This window comes from Toxorhynchites rutilus, chromosome 3, assembly GCF_029784135.1.
Source record: "Toxorhynchites rutilus septentrionalis strain SRP chromosome 3, ASM2978413v1, whole genome shotgun sequence".
Taxonomy (NCBI): Eukaryota; Metazoa; Arthropoda; class Insecta; order Diptera; family Culicidae; genus Toxorhynchites; species Toxorhynchites rutilus.
The window spans coordinates 282409770-282436384 of record NC_073746.1 but is presented as its reverse complement, the minus strand read 5'-3'; the positions used below and the strand labels follow the sequence as shown (position 1 = coordinate 282436384).

General features: G+C 38.4%; 1 protein-coding gene across 2 annotated transcripts; it reads left to right on the top strand.

Annotated features, from left to right (window-relative positions):
* The first annotated feature begins 65 nt into the window (after window positions 1-65).
* Window positions 66-20925, top strand: LOC129776109 (putative sodium-dependent multivitamin transporter). 2 transcript variants are annotated; one of them, XM_055781523.1, is made up of 7 exons: window positions 66-723; window positions 11094-11232; window positions 16367-16588; window positions 16655-16995; window positions 17054-17696; window positions 17764-18177; window positions 18245-20923. In XM_055781523.1, exons 2-7 carry the CDS (start codon window positions 11122-11124, stop codon window positions 18296-18298), a joined length of 1785 nt encoding a protein of 594 aa, XP_055637498.1. In that variant the 5' UTR covers window positions 66-723; window positions 11094-11121; the 3' UTR covers window positions 18299-20923. The 2 variants fall into 2 exon arrangements, with proteins under 2 accessions (XP_055637498.1, XP_055637499.1); XM_055781524.1 differs by lacking the exon at window positions 11094-11232 and having other exon boundaries at window positions 18245-20925.
* Window positions 20926-26615: the final 5690 nt, after the last annotated feature.

Here is a 26615-nt window from a genome sequence, read left to right as displayed (position 1 = left end):
ATGAATTGTTCATCACAATGTAATCATTGCGTGTTACTCTCGAACTCATATCAGTCGCTGGCGCGCTCTCGTCGTGGCAGTATAAAATTCATTTGTTATTGCTTGCTTTTCAAAATACTAATGTGCCGAGTGTGAACGGATTGTGCAAAATTTTATTTTTGATTCCAGGCCGCTTACACTTTATTTCATACAATGTTTGGGAGAGTTCCGGCTAGCAAACTATAGGAATTTTAATTCGCTTCGTTATTTCACTTCAAGTCGATAAAAAAAATTGGCAGTCGCGTTCGTGTCTATGGTATGAGTGACCTGAGTGTCAGTGTGATTCTACCAAGAGAATGAATAATTCCACAAAGGTAGAAAGCATGAAGAAAATCACGACCACCATATGATTTGAAGTAACATCATCGGCACGTTAAAAACAGCGATGATAATTATCAACTAAAACGAGGAGAAAATGAAAATTAATTCTGTGCAACTAACCTCAAACTCACCAATGGAGCTATCAGCGATCGTTGTTTGATAGTGTGAATCGGTGCGGATGTGCGCGTGGTTTTTGTGTTTTCCTGGTTCTGCTGTTTTATTTTCGTCATTGCTGCGATTGCTTACCTCACGCATTTCGTCATTTCATCGTAGGGGCCAAAGTCGAAAGAGGCGCGATTAAGTGCTCCAAAAGTATACAAACTAAATTATATGACGAAGACGTATTCACATCCCCATCCAGTGGTAAGTTTGCGTATATTTTGAGATAGTTTGTGGAAGGCTTATTGATTTTCACGATGAGATGTGATACGCAAGGCCGAACACATGTGAACAAAAAGAGAGTGATAATGCAATTGAGAGGAGTTCGGAGCGATTGCGCGTAAAAGAATGAATGAATTCGAGCAACAATAACAACCAGTAAGGGAAGCCGGTTGGCCCGAGCGAAACACGAGACCCACGCGCGTGGTTTGACATCGGTCAAGTGCGCAAGAATGTTCTTCTGTAGTTTTCCTTTACGTGTGTACAGTAGAATCAGCTGATAGTGAGTGTCTTCGGTGGCATGTCACACATAGCATGCCATGTACATTACAATACGTAGCCTCAGACTAGCCATTCAGAATACAGTTAGGGTGTGTTATTTGGCATCAAAATCTCAATTGGGTACTAATAAATATGACGCAAGCAATACCGCGTTGAGATGGCGAAGTTCCACTAGGAATATTAGTGTCATCTAAGAAAAAGATGAAGCTGATAGTTCATTGTTAATAAATGTGTTACATGTGTTAATGGAAAAAAACGGATGGGTAATGTCGACTTGTAACTTGTGTGTGTAGTAATTTACCCAGAAATGAATTAGTTGATTGGAAAAATTACAGTAAATTACATTTAATGAGACATTTTGCTAATTGGACAGACCTGTAATGCGACACGTTCAATTGGACATTTTTGTAAACATCGAGTTCGGAAGCCAAATTATAACCCCACATTGAAAGTCACCACCAGACGCCGACGCCGATTATTTCATTAATCAATTCTTTCAACAGATATCACTTGCACTAAGTAATAGTAATAGTAGAGTAACATAATTATGAGGTCATTAGTAATTATTAGTACACCCATACCTCGCTATACGGCCGCTCTTCATACGGTTTTTCGTTGAACAAGCTTGGAACCGATCCGATAGAGTTTGTATGAATTTGTACTGGAATAAATGATTCGATATACGGCTTTTTTCTTAGCGACCCAGAAACGTATCTAGGCCGTAAAGCGAGGTATGGGTGTAATAATAAGCTACGCCAGTAACATCGACTGAGTGTATCCTGTGGTTTACCTTCCTTACTATCACATTCCTAAATTTCCAAGACATTTATGGGAGCTCGTAGAGTTCTCTGCATCTCTCTTATGTAAATGTCGAACTAACATTCCTTCCCTTTCTTCAACAGTTGCAAGGACGTGGCCAGTACAATTCGTAACTGTTGAAGAGATAATACTAATCAGCAACGGATGGAGGCTAGTTTTTAACTTTATAGTTCTGAATTCGTACCATCCGTACAATTCGTGTTTTGCAACTTGCTCGATGTTAATGCTAATAGAAAAATTAACTCTGTATAAAACTTTTGGTGTGGTTGGGTCATAACTTTGGTGCTGTCGATGGTGTTGCTGAATGATGACTTTTGCGCTGACGTTGGTGTTGCTAGATTCGATTTTCATTGGATTCCGATGAATTTTTATTCCATTTCTATTTCTCAAACCTTCCACTTCCTCTTGGCTTCTTCTTGGTTTGCTTCATTGTGACTTTGTACTTAAACGTTCTTTCGTCGGGGATGTTTTGGTGATGATGATGTTATCTTGAGTTTGATTGTTGTCTAGAGTGAAACTAAAATTTGAAAGCACAGAGCAGCTTGCTCGATCGAAAGAAGAAACCATACACGGCGAAGTATTTGTTAATGTCCCCAACATTCAGAATTTGTTACTGAATTTTTCGGATCATTCTGCACCCCAAAGCATCCAAAGTTTACAGTAAGACCCCGTGAATACTACTGAACACTAGAGTTCCCATGAATGCCTAAATATATTTTCTTATGTTTTGCTCCATAATTTTTCAACGAATTTAACTTTTTCAATCTAAACTTAACTGGCAATTATGTATAACGAACGCTTTATGAAGAAACATACGAAAAGATTAATGCCTTTCGTAGAAATTTTTGGAACAAAACGTATGTCGCCGACCACACAATTTTTCAAAACTGAGAGAAACTTTTTCACCTTTTTCACCAAGGCTCGTACGAGCAGCTTTGGTGGGCGAGTTTCTCAGGAATCATTCAGTGTCTTAGCAGCTTACAAAACGAATAGCGATGGATCTCGCTTAATGCCACGATCCCTGATCGGTAGCGGTGAACCTTTGTTATTTCTCTAGCATGCTGAAACGACAAATTTTGCACGTCCGCTCAACTCAGTAACAGGATAGAAACTGTGATACCGTTTTGTCTCAAATTCCGAGCACTTCAGTTTCAAATGTAAATTTGCAAAACTTTTATGTTGTAAACCCCAACAGTCTTTGGGGTATAGGCTTCATTTTAACATCATTTACAGGTATCGATACGTATAATTTATAATATTTATTTATAATATCAAACGTTTGCAAAATAATATCAAACGTTTGCAAAAAAGTGACAGTCAAAACCAATGATAAAATCTGTGTTATCAAATTTTTTTGCTGTTTTTATGTTAAGTGCTAGAAAAGGTAAGAACCTACAATCAGGGCCCGAAATCTTCGAAGGTGAAAAATGAGGACCGACTCTACGCTCAGCAGCTCCGCTTCGACTAGAATTGCTTCGGTAGTCGCCGCCAACAAAAAGTGACTTGACTAGAAAATGGATTGACTAGCGTTGACTAGCGAGGATGACTGGTGAACTAATCCAGTCAGAGGTTATTTTAATTGACTCGACTAATGAATACAAATCTGCCTCTTCATTCAACTGACTTCAATCCACACTTCAATTTCCGCCATGACATTAATTCATACCCGCGCACACAATATTATTTTTACGTCCATATAAAGAGGAACGATAACATGATTTCTGAAGAAAAAAAGACGGGTGGGTAATGTCAGGGACATAACCGGAGTGACGTAGGACTATACAAAGGGGACAGCTTTTGCTAAATATATATTTCGAATATATATTTTTATTTTCTTCTCCTACGTGAATACCTACCTATCTACCTGAAAAATGGATTAGTTTACTGTTTACTGTTCATGAACATGTTGGGGGTTCTGTGTTTTTGCGTTTTTTTTTACAAACTTTATTCTTGTTTTTTTCTGAAGGCTTTGTACTTATTAAATGTTCAACGCCGGACATCTTTCGGCGTATGCACATATCGTACAATCAAAATGATGGCTGTGATAGGAAATGCATCGGTGGTTATCAGCTCATTCACTATCATATATTTCACTATTGAGCATATTATCGTACCTTAAACTGTGGTTTCGGAGACAAATGAATTGTAAGATTTGTAGTCTCCGCAAACAGAGTAAATAAAAATGAAAAAGAACTGAGGTTTTGGAGACGAACTCTACGATCTGTCGAGAAATAAACGAGCTAGAAGCGTTCTGAAAAACCAACAGTAAATACAGGGACGGATGACCTTCGGATTAAAGTCCTTTAAAATAAGAACAGAGCAGCTGGAAAAACATAGCTCATCATGTTGATCCTTAGTTAATTTTCTATACAATACAGATGTAACGTCAGTCAATTTTCAACATCAGTTATCAACCAAAGAAAGCAGTTCTTGCTACCGAGAAAATTCGTTAATGCCATCCTGCATACAATGTGTTGTAATTTGAAGCCACTTTTAATTCGGAAACCAAGCATGGGTTTGTGAAAACTGAATGATCAATTTAAAAGACCCCAACCATCAATAAGTTCAAGAACAAGCATAAACAAAATAAATCAGTTTATATTATATGTTATATTATGTCACTTTAGAATGCATTGGTATTGTGAATAACTTTTAATAACTCTTCTTTGAATGGTTTAATGGCCCTGAAAAGCGCGGTGTTTTACGGTGGCTGGTTTTGCCACCAAAGCAGTCTGTATAAACAAACTTTTTCCTTCATCTACCTGCTGCCGTTTTGCGATTGCGTTTGCCACTCGCTGAAACTAGTTGTTGCCTCCGAACCGAATGTGCTCTGTTCTGTAGGCGGGTTTTCTTATTGTCGTGAGCAGCTTTGCAAGCCAACTCGAGCACTCCGGCGGCCGAAATTCTATAACCGCTATTAGGTATACTGGTGCTCCGGCACCAATCCGTTGATGCGATGTGATGTGAAACGATGCCATACAACCACACTGATTTACGGTTTGAAAGAGAATGATATATTTTTCAGCGGATTCGCGCCTTTTGTACTCTAGCGGTACACACTCACAGGATAGAGACAAATCGGCAGACTCAGCCAAAGGGGCGAGTCCAACCAGACGAACGAATGAGCGTTTAAAGGCAGCGATGGCATAAAAATACATTCATTACGATTTGTTCGCTCGTTGGATTCACATACAGGCTAAAAAGGGTCCTTTTCAGGATGACAAAATTATCTAAAGAGTTTATTGTTTTGTTATCACTCGATATCCCCATCTTGTTCGGCTAAACCTTCCTGTTTAGCGATTTGTTGCCACTCGCCACAGCTTTCACAGTTGGAAAATTTCTTCCAATCCAGCTTTGTGACTTGTTTTACAGTAAATTACATTCAATGCGACGTTCCGAAGCACCACTCAGTGTCGCATTGGAGGCGATTTTAACCTGTAATTGAACATTTGCGATGACTGTGATACAGTGTCGACTTTCAATGTGGGGTCATAATTTGGACCCCGAACTCTATGTTTACAAAAATGTTCAACTAAATATGTCGCATTACATGTCCGTCCAATTAGCTAAATGTCGAACTAATTGTAAATCGCTGTACTTTCAATCTGGAAACAATTTAAGAATTGGTGAAAATTGAATAATCAGGAAAGTCCCCAAGTATCAATAAGCTCAGAACAACTGCCAAATTCACATACGCATCAGATCCTGGCAAACAAATTATGAAAAAAATCAATTTGTGTTTTATTATTATTTTGGATATTATTTTAGAAAGCATTAAACTGTATTTCGTAAACTCTTTTTTGAAAGGTTTAATGGCCCTAATAAGCGCCTTGTTTTATGGAATGGTTCCAATTTAGAAAACTTTGTACTCGTGGTTTTGAAAAAAACCATTTCGAACGCCCTCGATGCCGCCTTGTTCTGGATTTGCCACCAAAGCAGATTGTAAAAAGAACAAACTTTTTTTTTCTGCTGCCAACTGCCTTTTTGCGATTGCGTTTGCCACTCGCCACTCGCTGCAACTGCCTGTTGTTGTCTTGATGTCCACCGAATGTGTTCTGATCCGAATGCAGTTTTTTTTATCGTCGCGAGCAGCTTTGCCAACTAACTCGATCACTTCGGCGGCCGAAACTAAACACGGTTCGAGCGGGATTTTGCCTTTCCCTTCACTTTTCCTCCTTTGCCATGTCCAGACATGGCTGCTTGGGTTGGTTTGTTGATGTGTTGTGATGCGAACCGATGTGGTGTACGGTTTGAATGAGAATGATCGTTACGGCAGCGGAGCGGGGATTTTTAAGCAGACTGGCTGGCTCGAGAATTATGCATGTGTGAGACTGCGACCAATGTTTCGTTCATTTTTTTTCTTTTTCCTTTCCAATCGTGCTTCATTCTATTTCGCTGCTGCTCTGGTTGCCCGTTTTATTCGGTACGATTTGAGGAGCACAAAATGGACCAATCAAAAATGGGCACATAGTGCATTTGGACAATGCTTGATATTTCACAATTATTCAATTATTTATCTCAAGAAAAATGAAATGTTATTCGTTATGATAGATGCGTAGATATATTTCCTATCAATTGATGCAAAAACCTTTGCGATCTATTGAGAAATGCTCGAGTTATTAGCGTTCCAAATCTTGCATTTTTTTCCTACTTGTTCAGTGCCTAGATTTCCATTTCACCCCCGATATCTTCCGGTTAGACGTAGTCCTACGTCAAAAGGAAGTTACCCCTTCAATGGACGGTTTATTGTCTACCCATCGTGAACTCAAACCAACGAACTTAGACATTTATCAAGTATGCTATAAAAGTCCTCGCGTTAGTATTAGTTTGTATTAGGCGTGCAAAATAGCGCACACACACTGCACGTTATTTTATACGTGTAAGTAATTTTGCTGACTATCCTCAGTTGACTATCACTACGCAGAGCCCTGCCTACAATAAATGGATGAAAAAATGATATTCCATGCAGAAATCTTCATTCAAATTAGTATTGAAATAGTGTTCTTCTACGCTTGATTCAAATTTCGAACGCTTCATTTTTAAATTTAAATTTACTGAATTTTAATGTTAAATAATTGAATAATGAAAACTCTGACATTCTTTGGGTTATGGGCTTCATTTTAACATAATTTACAGGTATCAATACGGCCTATAATTTCTAATACTGAGCATTTGCAAAAAAAAGTAACTGTCAAAACCAGTAATAAAATGTTTTCATTAGCAAATTCCGTAAAAATAAGCATCGTTAATTCTTCACTTTTTGTAGTTTTTTTTTTCCTTTATTACTTCTTGTAGTTGTTTTAACTATTTTATTTGCTGTTTTATGTCAAGTGCTAGAAAAAGGAAGAATCTACAATAAATGGTGAAATAAGATCTTTTATGTCTCACAGTAACAGACTTTCATTTCAGTGTCATGACTGTTTTGTGTGAATCAAATATCATTAAGTAGTATCAACAAACTTGCGTAGTCAACGTGAATTATATAGTTTTGACGTAGGACTACGTCTTTCATATCTGTACCGGGGTGTAAGTTCAAACCTTCGTAAACGAAAGCGTTACGTCGGAGGTACAAGGTATTTAGCGTTAATACCTCTGTCGGCTAAACGAAGTGGTATGATAATCACTTCATTAGAAACATAAACTATCTACGAGTGATGTTTTTTACTTATTTGCCTAAAACACTTGCTTCAATAGCTCAAAAACTGCTTTGAAAACAAACAATTGATACAACAAAAACCAATAAATATGGGTACCTGTTTGAATTCTCAGATATGATCGGTCAGCGGTTGGATGCATGTCGTCAGCTGGCTGCGAAGGCAAAGTTTGTCGTTTGATTCGTGTATTGTTTTGTCTCAAATTCCGAACACTTAAGTTTGATGGCCATTAAACAGTGTATCATTACTCAGAATAGTACTTTATCGCGAAATTGATAAGATTTTTGGATATAATAGAGCTTCTTTTTCATCGTTCTGTTTGATTTTCCTAATTTGAGTTATGATTTTCCAAATTTAACTCTTTGAATTTGGAAATCTTCTGAAATGAAATCTTCGATAAAATTAGTATTTAAGTAGTGTTCGGAATTTGATTCAAGTTTCGACGCATGATTCAAATTCCGAACAGAAGATCACATTTTTTCAGACAAATACAGCAATAATTCACAAATTGGGTACTAGGACAATCCAATTCTGGAGCAACAATATTAAAAGAACATTTTTTAACAAATGTTTGTGAGCTCTTTCTTTGCAAAACGAAGGTCGCATGTGCAAACCAACCAGAGTATAATTGATTTTCTTAGCTAAGGTTTCAACTAAAACCACAATAACAAAACCGGGTTCCTGAAGTAACAGGTCGGACTCGATTATATGTTGATTCCGTTATATATGATCCGATTATATACAATATTTAAATCGAATACATACAGTTTAAAAAAAAGTTTTATATTAAAATATGACTTCTTCAAAAAAATGTATTATTTCAACGTTATGGTAAAAGTTAATTGGCTGCTATAAGTACAAAGGAGTAAAATTCGTGATTTTTCAAGATTCTACTTGAAGGCTCACCATGAATTGTTTAAAATGATATTTCAGCAGAATTATACAATACTAGCTGACCCGGCAAACTTCGTCTCGCCCAAAATTTATTTTTCGTTATCAGATCCACGTTTTCTTACTAAGCTCTATTCATAGGTCCAATCGCAGCATTATTCATTGATTGATCTTCTAATCAACTCTTTAAAATTACTTTATACTATAAAATTCCTAGTACTTCAACCAAAACTCGACATTATAGATTTTTCAACCACGTTTTATTTGCTTGCTTAATTCTCGAGTAATGCAGAAATTTATGGTTCATTTGTATGGCGTTGAAAGAACTATTTTTGTTGTCCAACGGATCAAGAATTATTTGCGGTCGAGATCTGACAAGAAACGGTTATTTGGAATTATGATGATGACTGAGGAAAAAGATTTCCTTTATGAGATAATGCAGGTGCCTTTATTTTATGTGGAAATCATTGATAATTTTGCGCTCATAGTTGACTGTAGGATTCTTTTGTTATACAGGCAAACCTGTTTTTGTGCGGGAGATCAGCATTCGATTTCCTTTCTTCACTTTCATAAGCGGCCTACCCACTTACGCAGATCATAGAATCAACTCTTTGCTCCTGTCAATAAGCTCCTACTGCCACCTTAAAACAAACAAAACAAAACATGAGAATGGGAATTAGCTGAAACAGTCATTATATAGAGCTATGGAATACATATCAAAGATAGAAAAACAATGATTGATGACTTCATTTTTTCCTAATACCGCACAAAAAAAGTCGCACCAAAACAATCGCACAAAAAAAAACGCATAAAAACCACACAAAAGCTGGTTTTACTGTATAGATAAATGTTAAGAAATAAAAATTTGCAGATGAATTTGAACAGGTAGCTCAGTTGGCTTGAGACACATATGCGATCATTCATGAGACATGAGACATTTATTATCTTTTCCATCACACCAAAGTGTTACAATGGCTAAATTTTGCAGTTATGATTTTTTTTCCCACATTCCTATGCATTCGACGCATTGTGCGTTGTTTTGTGTGGATGAGTACCTGAGTACCGTTATCTATTACTTATAGGAGCACCGTATTGATTCGTGGACAGATTCACTAGACATGAAGCTTCGTTTAGGTAAAGCATAAACTGATACTTGGTTGAGTAAAATATAAGATTAGCATGGTTTCTTGCTGTGGTGGCTGAGAGCAGACAAGCCACCACAAAGAGTTAAATTTGGAAAATCATAACTCAAATTTAGAAAATCAAACATGAAAAAGAAGCTCTATTATATCCAAAAATCAAATCAATTTCGCGGTACAGTACTATTCTGAATAATGAGACACTGTTTAATGGCCATCAAACTTATGTGTTCGGAATTTTCAAAGCAGTTTTTGAGTTATTGAAGCAAGTTTTTTAGGTAAATAAGTAAAAAACATCACTCGTAGATATTTTATCTTTCTAATGAAGTGATTATCATACCACTTCGTTTAGCCGACAAAGAGGTATTAACGCTAAAAACCTTGTACCTCCGACGTAACGCTTTCGTTTATGAAGGTTTGAACTTACACCCCGGTACAGATATGAAAGACGTAGTCCTACGTCAAAACTATATAATTCACGTTGACTACGCAAGTTATTTGATTCACATAAAACAGACATAACACTGAAATGAAAGTCTGTTACTGTGGGACATTTCTCTAATAGCTGTGGCCATGGAGAACGAGTTAATGCTACATCATCCAATTTACAGCTCGTTCGTCTCAATCGCAACGCGTTAATATTGAATGCCAATTCAATCCAATTGATAGCATACGGCGTTTGACACGGGTGTTCTAACAATCGCCTCAGAACAATCGATATTATGTAAATTATTATTTTGATTCAACATTTCAACATGAATTTTGAAATTCGAGGCTCTACAGGTCAGCCAATAAATTGTGTTAAAATTTGTCGTTTGGACCCTTGAGACCAAACACAAAATGTAAAACACAATTAACTTTGTGCAAGTGCAATGAAACTACAAATCTGAACGTCTAAATTATCTTACAATTTAATGACAGTTTGTCTCAATGTACACATGATAACAGCGTACCTCGAGAAGGGCCTGATTAATTCAACCCAGCTGATAAGGTTTTATTGACTAATTATTTTCATTCCACAAATCGCACATGTTTGCAATGTAGTGGGGTTAAGCATTTCCCCGTTTTATTATAACCTCTCTGGAAGTGTATCGAATGTCTATGAATACAAGAACATTTAGATGCAGAACTGTATGTTTAACTTTTCAGAGAGGCGAGATGCGTGTATTTCGGTTGCAAAATAGCTAGCTAAGAAGTAGGATAAATATGAGTGCATTGAATGCATTCATTAGTTATTGTGAATGGCAGAACTTGTCGTATTTCATCAATGAATATTTTAAGCAATGACTTGCATGAACCTGTATCGTCACAGCAAAATTGTTATCATTGTGACAATTGTCTCATTCAATCCCATAATCATTTACTAGATAACGACACTCATCTTTAAGCAGTCGGAGCTATGACTTGCACCATCAATCGTACATTGATGAACGTTTCATTACCGTGTATAACATCAGTCTAATTTGAATCTAGTATTTCGCAAAGAAACGTCTTCGAACTCTCTGCTTTACAAAATTATCTTTCAACCAATTAAAATAGAGCGTTCGGTTCTCTCTAATTCCAATTGCAGACAGTGAGCAACAGCAGCAACAATAACCATGGCCTCGTTCAGCGTTTGGGACTATGTGGTGTTCGCCGCCATGCTGCTGGTTTCAGCCGGTATCGGCATATACTACAGGTTCTCCGGCGGCAAGCAGAAAACAACAACGGTGAGCAAAAATCGTACGACCCTTCTTCCGGTGGCACGAAACTTCCTTCACCCTAATCCATCCATATTAGTGATACGTTCGGTGGGAAGGGGCTGTAGCTTGAGGTAACTATTGAAGCGCGTGCTTCAGAAGCGGTTTTGTTTTGTTATATGTGTTCGTTTATCGCACCACACCTTCAGCTCACCTTAGTTTATCGCGTGATACTCAGCTGATTCTGCTGTTTGCTTTCGAATGAGACGGGAATACGAATCGAAAATCGGGAGAACGGGAATCGATTGTTTTCCAAACAATTTCATTGATTTTTCATGTACTAACGTTTCGGAAATGTGCATTATATAAACTATCTTGGATTGGAATTAGCATAATAATGGATCAAAGTGTAGATGACTGCGAATGGATTTGCTAATCCGTTTACCTTAATTTTTTTCTGAATGTAACACATTTTCTCAAAATGCATGAATGATACACTCCAACTTTGAAAACTAACTGAAGTGATTGGGGGATGAAATAAAGAAATAACGTGGCTTAATAATGAAACGATCAATCGCTAAATAAATACTGGTAAACTGCTCAGCACAAGAATTCTAAAATTATTCCGGCAGGACTGGTGAATTTCAAAAACGACCGCTTATAAATGATACGAAAATGATTGGGTTCAATAAAATTATAAGTGTAGCTGGAAGAGTCATCTATAGTCGCCGGACTATCTGATGAAAACGAAAGATGAAAATGACCTTTTGGCGTAGGACTACGTCCTGCACTTCTGTACTGGGGTGTTAGTTCAATGTTTCCAAATAGAGAGCGTTATATTGGAGGTACAAGGTTTTGAGCGTTAATACCTTTTTGCCGACTGAACGGAGTGGTAGAATCATCACTCTAGGAAAGGTCTACGAATGATGTTTGTAGTTTTGCAAACTATTCATTGGCCTCTTCCAGAGCTACCGAATCTTATTCTGAAGAGTACTTAATTCTCGTATTTATATAAAGTTCACTCTGGTTGGCAGTGATGGGATTTTCAATGGAATGACACACCCGCGCGCGGGTTTCATACCTAAACTGAGGTACCCTTTCCCTTTCCCTTTCACCGAATATATGAGTCAGTGTGCACTAGTTGGGATAAATCTTGGTGCAGTGGGTCACACTCTGTTTACTCTTGGGAGCTCGAGTGTACAGAAACCTGTGTCCAGCATTGAAGCGCGCTGATCCGCACTCTGCCACACTGAGGAGTACACTGAAGAGTACACTGAAGAGTGCAATATCATTAGACATATAATCCACACACATGTTTCACCTCGGCTCACTTTTTCCAGCGAACTACAGCGCTAAGTTAATTGAAAGCCAATTCTGTTTTACCTTTCACCTGTGCGCATCCACCAGAGCGCACAGTATGTTCTCCAGTGAATTTATCCGCTGCACTGTGGAGAGTTTGTGCACTCTCTGTCCACACGCTAGCGTAGCCGAGTGTTTAGTGAAAAAAACTTATCTTCCATCATCTTGCGCTCGCACATAGCTAGAACTATGGTGATTATAGACCAAAGATGGGCGCTAATTTTAGGGTAAATTTAAGTTTCTCTTCGCTACCAGAGTTGCAAAATCTCACACTCACTTTACTGACAGCGTAAGATATTGAGACAACATCAAAATCAACCACCAATGCCCCTGCAGTTCATGACAAGTGAACCAAACTTAATTACATGCAACCGACACTCCGTCACGTGGAACATTTGGTTTTTGCATTATTCCCCACACTCATTCGTTCCACTGTCTCACTGAGAATTTACGCCCGAAATTTTCATACGCATCTTCGATCAGCTGACAGTGGAAGGGAACAAAATTCCATACAAGGAAATATCATCTCACTGACACCGCGTCAGACGTTTAAACGCGTGTTCGTGTGTATGTTTTCCTGGTATGTTTCTAGCCCCGGTCCCATTTTTGTGCCGCTTATTGCACACACATCGATGGGCAACGGCACATTTGAGTGCTGAGTTTATGGGTGTATGACCAACGAAAATTTCACCAGGACACAATGAAAGGTGATATTTTCGGCTTGAGCATTCACTGACATCGAGAATGAACTGATATTTATGTTGATGGAACGAAAACTATATCAAAACAAACGAGATGGTGAGCCAGCGGTCATAGGCACAGCGGCACCGCGATAGAAAAATGTGAAGAGTGTCGGTGGAGATATTTTGCACTGATAAAAATTGCTTTTCGATTTCAACATGTTCTTTCGAAATTTTGCATCCTTGTTCGCTACACAGAGGATATGGACATCGCTGCTGGTCGGCAAAAAATTCTCTGTCCTACGTTAACAATGCGGTAGTGGCTTGGTCACCACCCTTCTCGTTTTTTTACTTGTTCAGTTCTCTTCAGTCAGAGATATTTTCGATTGATTCAATTTATCCTTTCGGGGTGATGTGAAATCGGTGTATTCAGTTCCACCCAAACTTCTTTTGTTTAGATCACATACATACATTTATGGCACTCACTATCGCTACCAATCCGTGATGACAGATGTACAGAAGGGTTCCAATGGAAATATTCATCTCGAACTTCGAAAAGTTAGCCCATACAAAATGTTCATCACCTCGAAAAAACATCCTGTGCAAAATTCGGCTCAATCGGACTTAAGGGGGTAGTACACTATGAACACCATAAAAATATGAGATTTTCGCGATTTTTTTCAACGAGGAAATAAATTACCATGATTAACCTGATATCACAGTTTTATTAGGTATAGGGTAAATGATCTTGGTTTGTCCGATTTAGGGAGTTTTCACGCCACTGCCTTTTCTTGGGCATTTTAAAAGTGTTCTCCTCAACACACTTAACACAGAGGAACTTTATTTCTGCTATGTGCTAAGAACACAATAAACAAAAGGGCAGCGAGCCAAGCGGTTGCCATAGAAATCATGTGAACAAAACAACATTAGTGAAACGGACACCTCATGATCAGAATTGAGGTCATCGAAATGCGTTAATTAATTGGTTTAGCTATGTAAATCTGATACAAATGGTGTGCAAGCATTATGTTTACAATATTTGTAAGTATCATAATCCAGAAAAGGTCTGAATACGTGCCAAATAATCATCTGGTGGTTGAATAAAAGTTAGCTCAAACGAGGGGTGCATTGAGATCAATAGAAGGTGGATTTTATAATCCTTTAAAACATGTGATTCCGTAAATATATACTTTAAAACTACTGTAAATCATGATGAAGACTATTTTATTTATATGTTCTGAAACATTCGAATACCTGATTTGACACAGGTGCACTGAATTCAAAAAAGTGAACAAACCATGATCATATTTCCGACTGGACAAACCAAAATCATTTACCTCATATTATTAAACAAACAAAAAATTCATTGGCGCCAATTGGACTGTCCCCTGAATAGCCGCAACCGGTTTGCTAAACCCTGGTGAGAGTTCTACAAGTTTTTCTAGTGGACCGATTTAAAACCAATTATTTTTTACGTGATCTTGGATAAATTTCCTGTCATCGTACGCCCATTTTTTTCGAAATATTGATTTTTGACGAAATGGCGACATTTTTTGTAAAAAAATTTCGATTTTGCATCATAAATCGAGACAAATGACAAATGCTTGATATGCGGCCTTATGTTGGTGCCTTCTACTTATAAATTTATAAAGTTTGGTTGTCAACCGTTATGTGTTCGAAAGTGTACCCGGGTACCTTTTCATAATTATACAATACCAAAATTTTATTTTTCAAAGTAGGATACCAGAATTCAGTGGCAAGTTCGAACAAGTTCAAATGAAACATTTATTGAAAGTGGGTGGATTCTATCCGTTGGCTTAGTAATCATTTGTTTTGTATTGACTAAATTATTGATTGAATGAAACAATTACCGACTTCAATTGAGTTCAACATATATATTTTGTATGTAAAGAGTCATACATGTTAGATCAATTAACGCATTGTGATAAATCACGTTCTTCAAATGCAAATAACTTTAATGAAAAGGTCTGACCGTCCGTTGTCCTTTTGAGTATGGCATGATGCTTTGGAATTCCAAAATATGTGAACAAAAAAATTAACAAACAATCATTGTTTTTCACATTTCCCTCTGAAGTGATTGCATCTCTCAAGTGTACATACTTCTGACACCACGAATTAGCTCCATTTTATGAATTTCGGTTCCTCAGTTTCGATTTTGACATGCACGTCGAACGCATATTGTTGAGCCAATCGACGTTATTGCAGCAGATGGTTATCATCATTCTTCCTAATCATCAAACGTATGGTAAAAGCTTGGCTTGTTTGTTGAACTTGAAAGTTCATTCGCCTCCAGTATATATAATTACCTTTTTCCCAGGATCCTTGGTTGGGGAAACATATTTCAGCTTGCATGTATTTGCAATGCCGATTTCCCCAAGCTCCTTGGTTGTGATGTTTGTGTTGGGGAAACCGTTTTCCGCTGTTACTCTGACTGTTCCTTTTGGTCGGTACAATTTGAGGAGCACAAATCGGGCCAATCAAAACGTAGGATTTGACACGTTTAGATAATGCTTAACGTTTCACAACTATTCAATTGTTTATTTCAAGAAAAATAATATTTTATTCATTGTGATAGATACGTAAAAATATTTCCTATCAATTGGTGCAAACATCTTTACGAACTATTAAGAAATGCTTGAGTTAAAAGCATTCGAAATCTTTCATTTTGTTCCTACATGTTCAGTGTATTTAAGATCAAAATCCGAAATCCCGAGAACTTTGTTCAAACTATTCTGAATGTAGATGAGTTCCTGCGTGAGTGCTAAAAAAAATTTGGAATCGGCGAAAAATAGGCCTAATTACAAACATAACAATTTAATTTTTAATTTACGTTCCGTGATGTTTCCAAGGCTTTTAGTTTCATATTTCGCATCGCTGAAAACTGACTCACTCAATTTATGAGTACCCTTCCGTAGTTTGGGCTTCTATTAGATAAACCAGGTCAGTCCAGTTCAAATTTGTTCAAGTCATCTTTTATTCAGCGATTCTTTAAGGATCTTTTCAGCGTTAAAGGGCTTTACAAGGCGTTGGGATCGAATATGTTATGCGAACGACGTACAATTATCTCACCTATCCAACTGATACCGAATCCTTTGCTTTTCCAGGAATATCTGCTAGCAGATCGGAACATGTCCATCTGGCCGGTTTCCTTCAGTCTTATGGCAAGCTTTATGTCCGCCATTACACTCCTAGGAGTGTCCAATGAGAACTACCAGTTCGGTACTCAATTCGTGGTGATTAACTTCTCGTACGGTTTAGCCACACCGATTGCGGCCTATCTGTTCCTACCAGTATTTTTCAAGCTACAAGCATGCAGTGCTTATGAGGTAAATATCGAATGATCATTTCATGTGGTACCATCGGAGTTTACTAATAATGGCTGCCGACAATAGTATTTAGAAATGCGTTTTGGCAAGAAAACGCGGCTTATAGCATCCCTAGCTTACACGATGCAAATGGTTCTCTACATGGGGATTGCAGTATATGCTCCTGCGCTGGCGCTCGAAGCTGTCACCGGACTGAACCAAAGCTACTCGATCCTGGTCATCGGAATCGTTTGTACTTTCTATTCGACAATTGGTGGAATGAAGGCTGTGCTTTTTACGGACGTTTTCCAATCGATTCTGATGTTTGCGGCCATCTACGCGGTCATTATCTGTGCAGCTGTTCAAGCCGGAGGGTTAGGTCCCATCTGGGAAGCTGCTCGAGATGGAGGTCGTCTTCAGTTATGGAAGTAAGTATTTTAGGGATTAGTTCAACGAAAAAAAGACTCTGACGCTTTTTATGCAAAGCTTTAATCCAGATCCAACGGAACGACACACCTGGTGGACACTGGTGATTGGTGGAATGTTCACGTATCTCTCGCTGTACGCCGTCAACCAGACCCAAGTTCAACGACTGCAAACCGTCAAAGATCTCAAATCGGCTCAGAGAGCACTCTGGCTCAATTGGCCAATCCTTTCTCTACTTAGTTTAAGCACATCGTTCAGCGGTCTTGCACTCTACTATTACTACAGCACCTGTGATCCTTTGAGGCAAGGCCGTATTAAGGTTCGCGATCAAATGATGCCTCTATTCGTGGTTGATGCCATGGGTGCCATGCCGGGTCTACCGGGACTCTTCGTTTCAGGCATCTTCTCAGCAAGTTTATCTTCGGTTTCTGCGGCACTCAACTCGTTGGCCGCCGTTACACTAGAGGACTACCTAAAACCACTGTATGCTATAATCAAGAAAAGGCCGCTACCCGATATGCAGTCCAGCTATCCCACGAAAATAATGGCATTTATCTATGGGATTATTTGTTTGGCAGTTGCCTTTCTAGCACAATTCATGGGAGGTGTGTTACAAGCTTCGCTAACAATTTTCGGAGTCGTTGGTGGTCCTCTATTCGCTCTGTTTTCGCTTGGAATGTTCACCGAAAGAGCAAATCAGAGGGTAAATATTAAAATAAAAACTCCATATGAAAATGTTTTATTTTCTTGTCTTACTTCTCATATTCTAGGGTGTCATAACCGGTCTTGTGACAGGCATCGCTTTCTCCCTCTGGATAGGCTTCGGACAGCCACGGCCACCGCTCAAGATGCTAGACTTTTCCGTTGAAGACTGTAGCCGGTTTGGCGGCTTCAACTCCACGATAAGCTCACCGTTTGTAATGGCTCATCAAATGGAACGACCGGACTCGGACTACTTCTACTTGTACCGCTTGTCCTATCTCTGGTCCGTTGTTCTTGGCTATGTAACCACCTTCATGATTGGATATGGCATAAGTCTAATACTACATTGCATCGGAAGGCAAGGAACGGAACGAATTTATCTAGACAATGACAAACGCTATATAAACACTGATCTTTTCTGCCCACCGGTAGCGAAACGCATGAAACGAACCCTTGCTAAACACATAGAAAATGGCGGCGATGTAATGACCACCAGACTGTACTCGCTATCTCAACGCATCGCATTAATTACATCTCTTTGCATTTCAGATCGAGATTACTAAACGTACCGTCATCAACAAATCAGACCATACGCATCTTTAATAACCAGTTGTCCTACAGCCTACCTTCATTGTAAATTCATACTGACCCGACTGATGTACCGTGTACCTTAGTCGGGAAAATCTGGACTGTTAAAAGTATTGATTGAGTGTATGATGAGAGAGTGCTTGACCCCATAACCGCCTATTAGCATGGTTTCATGCCGATTTTTTCTTGTTATTATGAGTGCACAGAGAAAATGAGTGCCCAAGTGAACGAACAAATGGGGAACAAACTGAAGTCTTCCAAAGTAATGTTTACAATAATAAACAGACACGAGTGCTAGTTTAAGGTTAATAGTTCGCGAAAGTAGGACCGGTTTACTTAATTGTTTAGAACGTTTTTTTTTTAAATTTATCGCTACAATAGTTGTACTTAAGCACAAACTTTTTTTGTTCGTTGTTTTCAGGTCTGTTCATTAATATGATGCATACAAAACTGCAAATAAATATTCTTAGTACTGTAGTAAAACTACAGCATAAAAGGTGAAATAAAGTATAACTAAATATGATGTGATCACCGTGTTCCAGTGTATATATATGAATGTAACATATGACAAAGTTTTACACTCATAAAATCATTGATAAAAGAAGATCTTTGGAGATGCAAACAGTAGAATATACATACAGTGACTCAAACTCGATTTCGTACCCCACATGCAGATCATAAAGCTTAAACCATCAACTTTTGAAATATTTTACGAACATAGAGCAATTCCATGTCAAATCAGCTGAAAAACAGCAAATTTTGACGCGACCCTCTCCGTTTTTTTAAACTTGATATTTATGATGGAAACTACCCAAAATTACAATTTTCATTGCAGTATTACCAATTTAAATTACGACTCATTTTTGAAAGGGAGTATTCAAAATCATCGATTATTTGTGAAACAGTTAAGCAAGCTATTTGCTGAACAAGTGTTTTTGTGTAATGCATATTACTTAACTTACTAGCACCTATTTCGCGAAGTTCAGTGAGGGATTGTCTGACTAAGTTTGGATCGAAAAATTGTTAGAAAAGGATTTTCAATATATTCTGATCAAGATCAAAGTCACAGAGACTCCAGTTCACGTTCGAATGCGTCCTTGTTTAGTAGAGATTTTCTCCGTTCCCGATCAATTTGCTTATAAACATATTTAACTTCTCCGCAGAGCACTCAGGTGCCCGGAAATCATAACTCAGGGTTGCTTGATCTTCCTGGCTGAATGTGTCCTTAATTTCAACATAATCAACCGCTTGTTTTACGGAACTAACCAACGATTAACAATATATGTACACTAATGTCATTATAAACTACTTCTCCACGAGACCAACATTTCAGGGCAAAAAGCACAGAGCCTACATGGAAACATAATTCACCGAATTCGTCTAAACAATCGCAATGTGCAGATTGTACTGTTCCTTTTGAAATTTTTGAATACTCATTCTGCTTCCTCTGATGTATGACCCACCCGGCCATAAAAGAAATTTCTTTTTTCCGCGTACCTGGCTCTGACGCTAAAAATATTTTTTATGTAAAGACACACATCTTCGTATGTTATGAATATAAGTTAACGCCTTTTTTAAACTATTACTCGAAAATAATTTTTTAAACAAAAGTCAATCTTCTCGATCCATATTAATCCGATGCAGCTATCACTTTTGTCTGTCCAACAGATCATTAAAGGGTCCCTCACACGATACATAATAATGACATTACTTCATTAGAATGACAATAACAATGATCGTGTAAGGTTGACTAAATTAATATGACGGGATTTTCTGATCTCGCATCATCATTATTGTAATAGGACAGAGACACTATCATTCGAGGTGTCTAGGATACTGTGTGATATCTTGTGTTAAAATCTATGTTTGGAAGGCAATTTAATATATCAGGTCAGTAGGCCCAAAGGTTATTTTAAATTCTTAAAATTTGAATGAAAGTTATTACTTGCTGTTACTTGAATGCATAAAACACGTAGCACTGAACCTTACTTAATCAATTTTCTATATTTTTTTCTGAAATCCCTTCCAAAACTCATTATTATGAAATAAAATTACCATCAGATATACTTTTAGTTCAAGATGTTACCATTTGCAAAAAAAAAATTATTGCGCCAACGCATCAACATATTTGATGCGGAGAAAATTTATTTCATTTATATTTTATGATTTTTCAAGTTTGTTCATTTCACCAGGAAATCCGTTATCATTTTCGCTTCACAACGATGGGGCACGATGCTTAAAGTGCGATTCACATACAACATATACGTCACGTTGCGTCAATTATTCTTCCAAGCAGTTCTTATGCAAACATTCACATACACCGACAACTTCGACTTGCCGTTGCTGGTGTATGTGAATGCTCCAATAGGAATTGCATGGAAGAATAATTGACGCAACGTGACGTGACGGTACGTGAACGTGACGTAGATGTTGTATGTGAATCGCGCTTAAAACTTTAATTTGCGATGGCGACGGAACAGTGTCGACAATTATTGCCCGAATACGTGGGTGAAGCATACGGATAAGATATGATGTCGACATCTACGAAAGTACTAAATTGTAATGAATCAAGCATAAGTTATTAACATTAGTACGAAAAAGTACAGCTTTAAATTGTTAATAGATCAATGAAAAGAATTTCAAACTGTTTTTCGAAGGCTCATAACATATTATTCTAAACATTCTTCATCCATTGCTGAAAGATTTTATAAGAACAGATTGCTGAAATTATAATTAAAATTCATCATTAGGAACAAGCTTCATTCAAGATTTTATCATTGTTTGAAGAAAACCTTTAAAATTTTTGATGGAGATGTTTATTTGATACCATAAAATTCATTTTCATTTCGAAAATGTGTTTATTTCTCTTGCGATTATGAAAGCTAGCATTCCTCCAAACAATAAAAATGGTCGTGTAGGGTAGAAGAATAATGATAATGACTGTTCGTGTTGCTCTTTTGGGAAGCAAAGCCGAATTCTTCCAATACCCAGGTTGGAACTTCAGACTGTAATGGGTGTCAGATTAATTGAACCGTATAAAAACTTCAGAGCATACCGGTAACGCGACGTGTATTTTGAAGTGCATCTAGTACAGGGTTTTCCAACTTTAAATTCCGAAAGTAAATTGAAATAAAACACACTTAGAATTCGAATTTCGATGAAACTTTTATTTCAAATTAAACTTTGGTTTATGCCATTATGTGTGAAATACAACATCATTGAAATGTGCACCTAGGGCTTCCTCGCACACCTTGATCCGGAACAGGTAATTTTCGATGACTTTTCGGCACATATGGGGCGGTATCTCGGTCATAACTTCACGAATGTTATCTTTCAAATGTTCAAGAGTTTGCGGAGAATTGGCATAGACACGGTCTTTGGTATAACCCCACAAAAAAAAGTCTAGCGCATGATCTGGACGGCCAATTGGCATCACCAAGACGCGAAATTATGCGTCCCTCAAATTTCGTTCGCAATATGGCCATGTTCGGTCGTGTTGTGTGGCACGTGGCGCCGTCCTGCTGAAACCACATGTCATCCGTATCCATATCTTCAATTTGTGGCCAAAAAAATCGGTTAACATGCGGCCATAGCGCTCACCATTCACAGTTACCGTCTCGCCGTCCTCATTTTCAAAGAAATACGGTCCGATGACTCCACCAGACCATAATGCGCACCAAACAGTGACTTTTGGCGAATGCAATGGCCTCTCAACAATCACGTGTGGATTTTCTGAGCCCCATATACGGAAATTTTGGGTGTTCACATAGTCACCGAGCTCGAAATGTGCCTCATCGCTGAAGAAAATTTGATGCGGAAATTCAGCATTTTGCTGCTGTTGTTCGTTCACCCAATCGACGTATGCCCGACGCATTCCATGGTCACCACGCTCTAATTTTTGTACCAGTTGGACTTTATATGGATGTAGGTGCAAGTCCAAATGCAAAATTCGCCACAATGATGTATTTGATAAGCCCAATTGCTGAGCACGCCGTGGAATCGAAACATTCGGGTCATCCTCCACACTGGCAGCAACAGCAGCAATATTTTCGGCCGAACGCACATTACGATGATGCACAGGTTTCACAATATCCGCTACGGATCCAGTTTGTTCGAATTTACGCACTACATTAGCGATTGTGTGCTCTGTCCATGACGACCAAAATCCAAAACCCTTATCAGTTCATTTGCAGCAGCATTGGCGAAAACTATGGAACAACTACGTCCGATACTTTGTTCGTACTGCCAGTTTCTCCCCAGGGCGCGAAGACGTTGGACATCGTGAGGCATATCGCGTCCGCCGGATATAGCCGATCCCACATTTACAACATCCTCTTTTTTCAGGAAAATGGCGAGAGCGTTTAGAGGAAGCCTGGCTCTGTTCGTTCGACAGTGCTACGCAGCCGTAAAATGCAGCAGAAGCTGGAGAGGGAGACCGAGAGCAAAGTAACCTCATCATCCGGCGCCTTGTGCCGACCGACCAAACTATAAACAAGTACATGGCTAAAATGAATATTTTTATGCGGAGGCGTCAGTCTAGACAGCCGTGTCTGAGCAGCAGGCAATCACCCAGAAAGAGCGGCTGGAGATAGAAATTATACTGAAGGCCGCCAACCCTCCTCTAACTGGGACTGATAGAAAATTGCTGGCGATGCACAAACGGAGGATCTACTCCAATAATTTTGTGGTCACACAGAGAGGCAACTGATCGCCAAGGCTACGAAAGATCTGAAGAACATGTTGACATTTATCTCCAGTTCCAGTCAACTACCGTAAGGCTGCCCGGTAGGACATCGAATCATTTTTTAGAAGGCCTCATAAATGTGAAAACCACAGAAAATTGAAGGAGAACAGCATCTGCAACTGGCAAATATCTGTCGATGCTTTGAAATATAATCAAATCTTCGAGTTTCGGGTGATGCGTAAAGACTGATGATTTTGGTTTGTCCAGTCGAAAATATGATCATGGTTTGTCCACTTTTTTGAATGCTCTAGTTCAGCGCACCTGAGTCAAATCAGGTATTCAAATGTATGAATGAAATTGTCTTTTTCATGATTTACAGTAGCTTTATAGTGTATTTTAACGGTTTCATATGTTTTGAAGGATTATAGAATCCACCTTCTATTGGTGTCAATGCGCCCCTCATGAGCTAACTTTTAATCTGAAGGCGATCTGCCGTAGTGGTAACATCCATACCTCTCACGCAGAGATCACGAGTTCCATTCTCACTCCCGACATTCCTCCAAAAATGGAAGTAAAAGTGATGAACCTGCCGAAATGTGTTGAAAGTTACTACACTCAGGTTTTTTTTACGCGGCTTTTTACGAGGTTTTTTTACGCGGATTTTCCAATCACCGCGTTTTTTTACGCGAATTTACCAATTAACGGTTATTTTTACACGGTACCCGCGTGGAAAAATACCAGTGCAATATCACATCTCTCCCTCAGCTCACATTTTTCTCTTGTACTCCCTCAAAGCATATTACGGTTATTAATGCTTGTAACGGAGCTTAGCGCTTATGAAGGAAATTAGTGCCGCAGCTAATCACGATTCTTACGTGGATTTTAGTTGTTGGGTAACAGGGAGCTCACCGGGCGGTACAACGGAACGGGGTTTTTACGGGCAGCAATTCGTGAATGTATCTCACCGTCTACTTAGCTCTGGAAGGACCAACAGTTGTACTGTACGTGCATCGGCAGTAGAGTGTACAAATCACGAGGAAGTCTTCTAGCAACAGTAGATGACCTCATCCGTGAGGAAAACCGAACTATAGCTACCAGTAACAAACGAAATATCAGGAAAAAACTACGGGCTTTCGAAAGCGTGAGGATAGTCTCATTTGATATCTATCATTAGGTGACACGGTTTTTTACGCGGATTTTCCAATTAACACGGTTTTTACGCGGATTTTCGAGTTAACGCGTTTTTTACGTAAAAAATACCTGGGTGTATAATAGAGAAAAAAAACTTTCAATCAATCACCAGATGATTATTTGGTACGTTTTCAGGCCTTTTCTGGATTATACTTACAAATATTGTAAACATCATGATTGCACACCATTTATATCAGATTTACATAGCTAAACCATGGAATTTGTGCATTTCGATGACCTCCATTCTGATCATGAGTTGTCCGATTCTCTAATGATGGTTTGTCCCCATGATTTCTATGGCAACCATTAAAATGCCCTAGAAAAGGGAACATTCTGGAGAAACCCTAAATTATGAATGGCTCAATTTGATGAGAGTAAACTCAAGCAATGAGAAATGCAACGTCTACTTGAAAATTCAAATTTCTTCATTCAAAAATGGTGATTTGTAAAACCAGACAAACCATGATAATTTTTCGGACAAACCATGATCGGAGATGGACAAACCATGATCATAATTTGTCTTCGAGGAAAATCATGAAACACATGAAAATAGGAACACTTTCAACGCTTTATGGTAGTATTAGCAACTAGAGACTTGGGGCTTTTCAAAAAACCCAAACTCGTCTTGATTATATGTGATTTTCATGAAGAAAAATCGATTTGAGAGGGGGGAGGGGGAGGAGTGTCTATTCACCATAGAAACGTTTCGTGCCCCCTAATATCTTCACATGCCAAATTTGGCTCCATTTGCTTGATTAGTTTTCGAGTTATGCAGAAATTCGTTTTTCATTTGTTTGACAGCCCACCCTAAGAGAGGGGGAGGAGTGTCGAACCACCATAGAAACATTTATTGCATTCTAAAACCTCCACATGCCAAGTTTGGTTTCGTTTGCTTGATTAGTTTTCGAGTTATGCAGAAATTTGTGTTTCATTTGTATGGGAGCCCCCCCTTAGAGAGGGGAGAGGGGTTTCAAACTATCATGAAAGCCTTCCCCGGCCCCAAAAACCCCTACATACCAGTTTTTATGTCGATCAGTACAGTAGTTTCCGAGTTCATAAGAATCAGACAGACAGACAGGCAGATAGAAATCCATTTCTATATATATAGATATCATGATAGAGTTCGATCGGTCGGTCATGATAACATTTTAATAATATCAAATTTTGTTTGTGCTTATTCCCGTTTTAAAACAATTTGCTTATCAAACATGTAACAACTATTCATACAATCAGAGATGCCAACCCTCCTGATTTTTCAGGATTTCCGAGACTTTTTACCACGCTCCCTGATATCCTGACGAACACTCAATTTATCCTGATTTTCCTGAAATGATTCTGATTTTCGTATACTTTACATATATACTGGTTTCCATGTCAAAGTTTTCTGTCATGATAGTTCTCCGGTTAGCACTTGTATATATCTTCCATTGAGTTAAATTCTCTAGACGAAAAGCTGTATTTATTTTTTTCATCTCTACCCTCAATTGTTTCGCTTATGCGAACATTTATACCATGTTCATTAATTCTTTTACACATCCGGATTTTGCCCGAAGAAAGATATACTCTGTTCCTGATGGGATTTGGAATGGATTCTGTATTATGAGTTACTACCAAGCAACTTGTTTCTCACATGTATGGCTCGAAGCATTTTTCGACGAGGAAGCAAACATGTTCTGGGCGGATAGAATTTTTAAGCTGTGTGAAAGCTGGCGAAAGATTGTGAAACAGAACTATGGATATAAAATTAAATTATAAATCTTTGATTGAAAATTATGTTTTTGTTTTTTCCAAAAATCGACATTAACTTTTCGGACAACCAATTATGAGCTATCCTGATTTATCCTGATTTTTATTTTCATTCTTCCTGATTTTTAAAAATTATAGTTGGCAACCCTGCATACAACCATTGATGAACGAGAATAAAAATTCCTGAATCAACTCACTCCGTTAAGAATGATAATGCTTTTGCACCTACTTATCACCCCAAGCCCCTAAGCGGGCATTACTATAGACAGGTGCCGTTTCATATGTCGATGAAGCATGTAGCTTCTACCGAATGAATGGTCCAGTATAGCGTGTCATTGTTCTTGCTGAAGCGGTAAGGAAAAAAACCATTAGCAAAACATCCACATAACTTTAAATTCATTGACTATCGATACGCTTCTCAATTTGCTCGTGTTTGCTACACACATTTTTCTCCTACTCAAAACACACAGGTGAAAACGACATGCAGCCGAGAAGTCCAACAGTAGGTTATGTAGAATGCGAATTGATTGAAAGGAACGCGATAATGGGTTTCCTCCCTTCGCAGTTCCAGAGACCAGACAAGAGCGTTTCTTTTTCTTATTTATCCAATACATGCTGAATTGCCTTCCATGAGACCCGCAGGTACGACATCGAGCTGCTTAGTAGTTTTTTCGTCGTCCCTACCCTCCATCCTCGCGAAAACGAAATCAC

Bases quoted from the DNA above. Each gene is read 5' to 3' on its own strand.
- LOC129776109 (XM_055781523.1), top strand. From the start codon at position 11,122: ATGGCCTCGTTCAGCGTTTGGGACTATGTGGTGTTCGCCGCCATGCTG. The intron at 11,233-16,366 runs GTGAGCAAAAAT...TTGCTTTTCCAG, and splicing joins GCAAGCAGAAAACAACAACG to GAATATCTGCTAGCAGATCG. The intron at 17,697-17,763 runs GTAAATATTAAA...CTCATATTCTAG, and splicing joins CCGAAAGAGCAAATCAGAGG to GGTGTCATAACCGGTCTTGT.